The sequence below is a fragment of the Montipora capricornis genome, chromosome 1, assembly GCF_036669925.1.
Source record: "Montipora capricornis isolate CH-2021 chromosome 1, ASM3666992v2, whole genome shotgun sequence".
Lineage (NCBI taxonomy): Eukaryota > Metazoa > Cnidaria > Anthozoa > Scleractinia > Acroporidae > Montipora > Montipora capricornis.
In genome coordinates this window covers 11,279,009-11,289,008 of record NC_090883.1, presented here as the reverse complement: position 1 = coordinate 11,289,008, position 10,000 = coordinate 11,279,009, and the positions used below count along the sequence as shown (strand labels likewise).

General features: G+C 37.0%; 1 protein-coding gene across 1 annotated transcript in view; it reads left to right on the top strand.

Annotated features, from left to right (window-relative positions):
- The first annotated feature begins 4,826 nt into the window (after positions 1-4,826).
- Positions 4,827-10,000, top strand: part of LOC138052266 (DNA (cytosine-5)-methyltransferase 3A-like) — a 42,086-nt gene continuing 36,912 nt past the window's right edge. Inside the window, exons 1-3 of the mRNA XM_068898703.1 lie at positions 4,827-5,017; positions 5,096-5,376; positions 6,079-6,270. Of these exons, the coding sequence (XP_068754804.1) occupies positions 5,371-5,376; positions 6,079-6,270 (198 nt within the window). The 5' untranslated portion in view covers positions 4,827-5,017; positions 5,096-5,370. The remainder of the gene's footprint in view (positions 5,018-5,095; positions 5,377-6,078; positions 6,271-10,000) is intronic.

Genomic DNA, 10,000 nt, shown 5'->3' with positions numbered 1-10,000 from the left:
GAAAGGAAGAAAATATACACTTTGCAGTGTCTCGGCGAATTTTTAAGCAGACAGGAAGAACAATTTCACGATAAAAAGAGCAGGTAGCCATTAAATTTCTTATGACAGTACTTTTATTTGGTTTGTTTGTTATGTTTGCGAATCTGAACCCTATTACAACGATTGTTTGAAACTCCACTTCTTGCGCTTATTCTAAAACTGAAAAATGGGTAAAATTGCAGGAAAAGTGCCGAAATTGCATGAAAAACTGTTCGATTTTCCGTATTTCAGACAGAAGTTCGACCGACTTTTTTTAAGTCCATACAGACTTACAAAAAAAACTTCTAAAAGAAAGAACAAAGCGCCACAGTCCCAAAGGACGTCTATTGTTATCGCTATTGTTTTCTTGAAACAAAGGAGTGTATGCATAATGAAGTAGGGTTTTCGGATACACTCTTGTCTACCGTGTTGAACAGCGACTCGCTCGATCTTGCTGCTCGATCGCCATTTGTGCTGGAACTACAAGTTTCTCACCTTGTTTAAACTGTGTTTTCACTTCATTCTACTTCATACGTCCATGCTGAACTAGAATCAAGTTTACTACTCCGTTTTTCACCGCGATTAATCGACGAACTCTCGCCTTTACCGCACCACGTTGCTGAATTTGTTTTGGAACTACTTTCCAACACTGGACTGGACTCAGGATTATTTGGAACAGCGAACTCTGCTTTTTATCGGATTGACTTGTAAATTTTCACTGGAATGACCTAGAAATATTATAAACCTTAGGACTGGCTTAGAAAAATTGTAAAACTTTAGAAAAATAAATAAGTGGTCAATAAAAAAAAAAGTACCTGTACTGACGTGTCTTAGCTGTAGTACATGTACATGTAGTAGCTGCAGTCGGTCATGAGCTCATGGGCTCCTGAGTCGGTGAAGTACCTGCAGTACGTGTAGTAGCTGCGTTTTGCGTTTTGGTTTTTTGTTTGCGTTTCTCTTTTTTTTTTTGTTTTTTTGTTGTTTTCTTTTTTTGTTTGCGTTTCACTTTTTTATTTGCGTTTTGTTTTGTTTATTTTTTGGTTTGCGTTTTCTTTTTCTTTTTTTGTTTGTGTTTTTTCATTATTTGCGTTTTCTTTTTTTTATTTGCGTTTTCTATTTTGTTTGTGTTTGAGCCTTCTGGGCCACCGTAGAAATGGGTTTTTACCTTTTCCGTTCGCTTGCTGAGGATTTGCTTGCTTTCTTTTAAAACTCAAGCGATTCAAGAAAAATTCATTGTCTAACTACTGGTGAATTCGACAGTAAATTTCACTTGAAAAACAGATATCGCACTTATCGCTTCGTGATTCATGTGATATCGGTTTTTCGCGTGAAATTTACCGTGGAATTTACTAGTTAGGCAGAGAAGAAAATGACTTAATTAAGCAGTAACCGGAAACATGCACCAAAACGCAGACAATTCAAAAAAATTTATTTTTACTAATCCTACTAATCCAGTGAGAATAAACAACCCGGGAGCTCCGCTTTTAGGCTTGGCTAAATCTATATATTAATTATTTAGAAAACAAAAAATAAAGACAGCGAGAAGTCTGCACTGCAGACGTGTTTTCAAGTAAATCGAGCGAACTTGAGACGCCATATCAGTTATTTCCATCGTGGGAAGAGTAAATCAGAAAATGGTACGCAGCTCACGGTAGCGAGTGTAGATCTGTGTCTTCTTTGAAGTAGACGTGAACTCATGAAGCAGCTCTCGTAACGTATAATGTAATTGGCTCGATACCCAAACCCAAGAACAAAAGATTAAACAATTGAAACAATGACTTAGACTTAAACAATAGAAACTGTTTACAATACCAAACAATAGCAGGTTAAGAGAGCTGCTAATTACTGCTTTGCTTTAAGCTTGGGTATAGAACCAATCACATTATACGTTACGAGAGCTGCTACACTACTGGAGGCGTGAAAAGAGAGTTTATTGCAGCTAATGAAATCGGGGTATTTTGGACACAACGCAGAATTCATTGCCATATATACGTTTTCAATTTCTGTCAACTGGGTGGAATTCAAACGATTTTTCCTTTGTACGTACATAGATTACCTTTTATCCCGTCTTAAGGTCAAGGGCAGAGTAAACCTGATAGAAAAGTTTAAGGGAGGAGCGATCACGAGCGGTCACGTTCCCCGACTGCAAGTATCATTTAAGGACGATGAACAGGAAATTGTTATCCTTTATTTCAGTTCCGACATTAACAATTGTTTTATAATAAGTAAACTAATTCTCTGTTTAAAAATTGTGTACGAAATAATGATGTAGTTTTACTTTATCTCGTCTTGTCTAACAAATGCCAACTTTAGGGTACCGAAAAGCATTGTGTTTTTGGTCACTTGGGATTTGGAGTTGCTGCATAAAGTTTTTAGACAAACTGTTCGCTAGGGCTTTTTAGTCTGGATACTGTTTGAAGAAATATAGTATTTGCGATATTTTAACCACCAGAGACAGCAAATTATGGAACAAGATCACATCTAACACCACTGCACTTGATGATCTCTTACCACTGAGACATACTAGGCAATTACGCAGCAGGGGCCATGATTACATCTTACCTAGAGTTCGTACTTCACGTTTTAAATCCACTTTTGTAAACAGATGTCTTTTTAGCATAGTGTAATATTTTAGCTCGTAGTTAGTAATCATTTTTCATCTTATATTGTTCACATATTTCATATCCATTGTAAATAAGGCACGGCTGAGGCGTTATTGGTATTTAATAAAGACTATTTATTTATTTTTATTTTTATTTTTTTTCAAGTAATTATCATACTTTTTACTAATTTTCGTTATCCATTTTTTAATGTATTTGCTTCCACATAATTATCATAATTTGTCATGGAACAAGACCTGCGTTGACAAACATGAGGCTTAACAAGAGCATAGCTGAGACAAACTTTTAGTGACTTAACCTTTCGTATGTCTCAACATACATCTTCAGAAGTAACCGTTAGCTAAAATTTTTGAAATAGATAACAGTAATTTGAGTACCTTATGAGTAACAAAAGGAGGTAATACAATACTTTACAAAGATATACAAGAAACAAAAATGAACAAAATAGAAGATATATCCTGTAAATGCATACACCTGATACACATGTAAAACTCTTTAATAAAGATACAGCTTCTCGCTGCTAACGAGTCTTTGTGGTTGTTTACCATTAACCATAAATTTCCGGAAAATTTCGGTGGAAATTTCGATCGGATGAAAAATGGAATTGTAACCGTGGGAACATTTTATCCAGGAATAGTTGACTCCATTTGGTGGGCTCCTGAGAATCGATCAGTGTAAAATCCAGACTGAGGTTATAATGTAACTGTTGAAAAAGATCAAATCCTTTAGAAATGCTAACAGTTAAGCCTAAATATTGTTTTAGGCCTAGTTACACTGTATGCCTAAGGTTAGCATTTCTAAAGGGTTTGGGCTTTTTCAACAGTTACATTACATTATAACCTCAGTCTGCATTTTACTCCTGGTCTGCAGTCTTCATTTTACACTGACCGCCTGAGATTAATTGTTCAACCTTGGTATTTTGTTACATGTATAACCGTTGACAACCGAGGAACTGATAATGGCTCAACTCGAATCGAATCTGGAAAAAAACCGCATAAGAAGGAATCCACCCACAATGGCAATAAGGTTAGGCTATTTAATTGAGAATTTTTTCGAAAAATTATCTTCTTAGGTCCTTTATCGGGATTCCATGCAAATCCTTATAGTTTTAGTTGAGTTTCCCCCACGCGGAGCTTGGGGGTCGGCACATTTCGCTGACCCCCAGTCCATGGACTACCCAAATGGACTACCCTCAAAAATACTATTTCGAATGAGTACTGTTGATCTATGTGTAAGCAGCATCTCAAATAGTGCTTACTTAAGCCTCAACACCCATTTTAAACAGCATTGTTCAACAGTATTTAAGTGTAAGCAACCATTTTAAAAAGGTTAGCTTTCGATTATTATTGTGATGGCCGATTACTTCATGTAAGCTAACCTTTTTAAAATGGGTGCTTAGAGTACTATTGAACATTACAATGCTGTTTAAAATGGGTGTTGAGGCTTAAGTAAGCACTATTTGAGATGCTGCTTACCCATAGATCAACGGTACTCATTTGAAATAGTATTTTTGAGGGTAGTCCATTTGGGTTGTCAATGGACTGGGGGTACAGCGAAATGTACCAGCCCCTGAGCTTGGGGTGCCTGTGGTATTACCGGCCAGTGTTTAGGGAAGTCGAGGGAAGACGGGCTATTGACATCAAACCCGTGCTCGCCACACATGATTGGAAATGGGAGGTTTCGAAAATGTTGTGGGGTTGATTGCAGGCGATTTCTCGCTCCTTCTCCCTCCTCCTCCCCATTCGCTTGCTTTTCGCGTGGCCATTTACATTCAAACGATCACTCGAAAGTCAACCCCGGTCCAGCCAGGTGATCTGGTGACGTAATTTGGAGGACTGGGAAGAAAAATTTTTAACGCCGTATCCCATAACCGCGCGCGACCTTAGGTGTTGTTTCCAAACTCCCTGCAGTATTGCCATCGCCAAAACTCAACAGATCATTACGTGTCTACTACATTTCCTGTTACTGAATGAACATTCAAGTAGACCCGACAACATCTAACCTCGCCTCTTCCACGTTGAATTCGAAAATAAGGCCGAGCGCGGTTGTGGGATACGGCGTTAAAAATTTCTTCCCCAGTCCTCCGAATTACGTCACCAGATCACCTGGCCGTGGAGAGAAGCTTCTAAAACTGCTGCGCATCGCATGCTCAACGAAGTATTTACAGACTCGTACCTAGTCCACTTCGGCTTGAACTCAGGTAAATATTTGCTGGCAGAGGTGTCGGAAGAGGTCTCCTTTCCGGCACAGGTCATCCCAGCGAACGCGAAAGAAAAGAGACCTGTCCTAGTAAGGGTTAGTGTTTTGTACTAGCCCAAAGAAATCATATAAAATTTTCATATGCGGAATTCGTAGCTATCTAGACTCATACAATCTGGGTAGGTGTCTTTGTCCTATTGGAGCCGTTAGGGAACTTGGCACCACTTAAATTTTGCAAACTCTTACGGTCATTTCAGATAAGGTGATGGATCAATATTTGAGCAAAGAGGCAATGTTTTGCATCTGTATGCATTTCAACATTGGAAAGTACTGTCTCACTGAATAGCTTTGATACATGTATCTTCGCGCAAATGAAAACTGGAACGGTGTTAGAGCAAAGAAAGCTTCCATTGTTCCCAGGGACATGTTAAACCCCCGGCTGCACCCATATACGGCCGCAAAGCGAGTGAAATGAAGTGATCGTGGCATAGTAGCAAGGCACGCTGAACATCTTTCACCTGAAGTGAAAATAATGGCGGTAAGTCATGAGCGATCGAGCGAAGTCTGCATTTCCATACAGAATAAGCAGATTATGAGGGTGATAGATATAACAGCAGGACATTATTTGGCTTAAATGCAGATTGAAAGTATCTGTTACATGCTCTGTTTCACAATTTTGTGTTCTTCTGAAGGGAAGCCAAGAGATGATTTTGTTTTCCACTAAGCTTTATGAATGATCAAACACAAGCTATCCTGTAAAACCTTGTGCATGTTCAATTTAACTCAATTTGTCATATCTGAGAGCAACATTTTTATCAAATTTGCAACATTTTAATATTGCTGATTAGTGGCCAATAAGATTATGCAAATACAGCTCCATTCAATTAACTGGGAGTGGCATTGGTCATGAAAATATCATTATCTCTTAAGCTATTGAAGAATTTTGAAATTGTCTCAATTTATGTCCCAGAAAGCCAAAAATTAAACATACATAATTGAAGAGAAGCCACTGGATATAATACGTACTGTAGTAGCAATGGATAATTTTTGGCAGGAATGTGTAAACTTGTAAAACGTGTTTAAAACAGGTTGTATGAAGGACCTTGTAGGTGTTCAGTAGCAGCTATAAACCTGTCTCAATATTTGTAAGTGCTTCATTATTTTCTTTCTTCTGGAGCAAGTGTGCTCAACAGATCTCCATCATGATTGTTGTGTTTAATGTCGATATTATTTTTTGCAGTCAACACCCACAAGCATTGAAGAAAGGCCAAAGAAGAAACCAAAGTTTAAGAGACGATTAGAGTTTTCAGCTTCTGATTACAAATCTAAGAAAAAGATCCGTGTCAAGAGTGATTTAATCATTTCCTTAAGTGCTGTAGAAGATAAGGGTGTGACAACATCAGAGGATAACGTGTCAACATCAGATGAGGAGGTAATGAACATATAAAACAGGAGTTTACGTGACTTACTTCTGGTCTCATTTCTTTGCAGGTTGACAAAGTTGTGTATGTAAATTGAATGTTGTCATGAGTTAACATGACATTTTTTGTCTTGAGTTTATCAACATCAGTATAGCTATAGTTTTGGCTTCTCCAGGTCCTTATTCTTAACACATTAATAACTTTGAATCTTTAAAAATTTTCAAAAGTGAACTCAATATCCATGTACTGTAAGTTACGGCATACATACATTTTTCCAGTTAAATTTATAGTGCTAGAACAAACAAATTACTGGAAAAAACAAGGAGTTTGTCTTAAAGAACAGCCTATTTCAAAGAACAGAAATTATCTCAGCCTTCAGCTTTTGACACTATATTTACTAACACTTGCTCTTTCTAATGGCTGAAAATTCAAGTTTAAATTAATTAGGAGAGCTGGATTTGGGAAATACTTATGGTTATCCTCACTAGAGAATGTAGAGTGTTTGTGTGCGTGTGTGCTGGCCTGGAAGCAATGAATTGGGAGGCCCTGAGGCTTTCAGATTTGTAAAGCACACTCAATTTATCTCTCTTAAAGGCATAAGCAGCTACAGTGTTAGGTTTGAATTTGATTCTATCACTGAAATGGGAAGTCAAGAAAGCCATTTATTAGTGTGTGAGGAAGTAAGCACAGTACTTGAAATTAATTATTTTGAGAAAGTGTAATAGTAGTATTAAAAACCCACTGCAACAGGGATACAGCAGAAAACAACTTTGGCATTACAAAATGCTCATGATGTCAACCATGTAATGAGAGAGAAAGCTTCTCCTGCTGAAATTTGAAGACCGCTTCTGCAATTGAAGCAATATTTGAAAAAATGGCATCTTTAGGAACCACCAAGTTTGCCAAAGTTAATAACCAACAATAAAAAAAAACATGAAAAAATTCCTATATCTTGACTCAAAAATTAAGGGAAACTGGTCCTCAGACAAACAGGTACACAAAAATTACAATATGTCAGCCAGTAAATTAATGACTTTTTCTCTTATTTAATTCTTGAGGGTAATAAGTCGAGGTAATTAGTTAACACATTTTGAGCAGTCCGCCATCTTACAGACGGGCTACCAAAAACTCACCAACTGGTAACCAACTGTCAGCAGACACTTTTAAGAAATACTTTTACAAACTGTCAACAAAGTGTCAGCCCACAAATGGCCAACTGTCGGTCGATAGACAACCAACAGACGACCAACTGCTTTTTGGGGGAGCTTCTCTTTAAAATTTCCGAAAATTCTGATAAAATTTGTAATAAAATAACAATATTATTTATTGTACTACTGTAAGTACACAGTACTTACAGTCTCTTTCTTCTTTAGATGCTTATTTTAATTTTGTCATTCCTTTTAATTGATTTTGTATACCAATAATTTTATTTCACTTCACTGTGCCCACCTTTACTAGGCATTGCGAACTGCTGGTTACTTGTGTAATTATTGATCTTTCCTCCTGTATTCTATTTGTTGTCTTGTACACTTTGTGTGTACAAATAGAATTATGAAAGAAATGCATGTTTGAAGTGCAGATTATAGACGAAAGGTAGAAGTGATGGTTGAACTTAACTGGACAATTTACGCTATTTTTCAGATGTCTATGTTGTAGTTCAATTTTGACTTTGGAACAATTATTTTGTTTTTGAACTGGTACAAAATATCTGAACTGGTGCAACTTTAATTGTACTGGTGCAAAAATGTTGTTGAACAAAAAGAACACACTTCATTGAATAGGAGCTGTTTGCCATTCATTTACTTAGTTCAAGAGGTTACTGAAAGAATGTCAGATCAGGACAGAAATAGCAAGACCTTTTGGAAATACTTAACAGTCTGGTTTGACCAAGAAAACATTCAGGGCTCGAGACTAACTTTTTAGCTCGCTAGCCTAGTGGCTAGTAACGGGTCTGATTTCACTAGCCAAATCAAAATTTGCACTAGCCAGTCTCATCATGCGCAGTTTCATTCGTGTGTTAAAACTATCACGAAAAAAATTCTGCATTTCCAAACACAAATCGCGCTTTTAGTAAATATTCTCATATTCTCATACTCCATCCTTGCAACAGTGGCGCAAATATGCTGGAATGTTCTGTTTCCCGTATTTTTATCACGAAGGCAAGGGTTTCGTGGCCTTGAGGCCAATTCTCACAGGACCGTTGCCAAAATTTTGCAACTCACAAATGCATTGGAGTGTGGAAAACACGGAATAAAGGAAAGTAAGAAATAAACTGAACATAAAACTAAACTACTCGTTTGGAAGTCTGTGGAAAAGCTGTTCTTTTGATTAGAGCTATTTGCGATTGAAAAAGCGCCATTCTACGCATGAAGCACAAAAGCAGCAGAATGTGGGAAAATAATATCTTAAATTAGATATAAAGGAAATTCGAAACCATAGACTTGCTCTCATATAAGAATATCTTTATGGTGGCCAATTTACATTATCAACTCCGTTGATAAAACCAAATTATGGAAACAGCAGCCAAGAAGTTCCACTTGATTTCACACGTGATTAAATCGTTCGTAACCTGGGGTGGGGAAAGTGTAATCCGCGTTGGTTTCATTTTTTAAGGAAGTAAATTCCATAGAATCCGGTCAAAGTTTCTGCCAACTGTTAGTTTCTATTCTCTCCTTTTGCCTTATCCATAAGAAATAATTTTCATTTTTGTTTTCGTCCAGAACTCCACTGCTTCACAATATTGACTAGCCCCAATGGCTAGTGGACGCTCAGTCTTAGTCACTTAGGATCAGTCTACAGTCTGCAAGTGTTAGACACTGCAGTCTACATGTAGGTAAAGGATTGGCATGCATTGTAGTGATTGGAGTATCTTATTTGAAGTGTTTAGTCTAAAACAGCCCGTGCATTGCCTTGGTCATTGGGTAAAAAAATATTGGTTCATGGTTATTGGAAATACAAAGCATTCTTTCACATGTACATGTAGGGTAAAGGAGTAAGGTTGTAAAGAAGGTGTGGTGCTGTGTCAGTGGGAAAGTGAAATTATAAAAGAAAAGGGTTTATCAAGTGAGCTGATATGGTAAACTGACCATTGTAAAGAAGTTTTAAAGCTGAATGTTTTGGGGCTGAACAATCTACATTCCATGGAATTTTGCATTTACTGGTGAGTCTAAGCAATAGCGCTGATAAACAGTTTTTAAGTCTAAGCACCCATTTTAAAAATTAATGGTTAGCTTTCAATAACTGTGTGACTTGCATGTTGACTTGCATAGCTCGCCCTGTTGGCTAACGCATGACTCGCTGACTTGCACATTGTCATCACTCTTTGTCGTTAGCTCTTTCTCAGTGCTAAACCCTTTTTTATCTTTCACATAGTAACTTGACTACTTTTTGTAATGGAAAAAACAGTAATATTCTTTATTTTAATATGTCATTTGGCCATTATATAACTTGTTTATTACAAAATTTGTCTCTTAGATTTTCAAGTAACGAGAGCAGTTTAATACAACTACAGTACCAGAAAGTAACCTCATTACAATAACGTTACAATGTTATTATTATTTTGTACTGTGACAATATCAATAAACTTCAATTTACCGTATCTTGAAATGAAATTACTCATTTCTCAAAAGCAGCTGGGCCTGTTTACAAGCTGATGTAAAGGAAATTCCTTTGGAATAATGCACTGCACAGATCTAATCTTGGATGAGATATAAGTGATCAGATTTTTCTAAATTTGGTCAC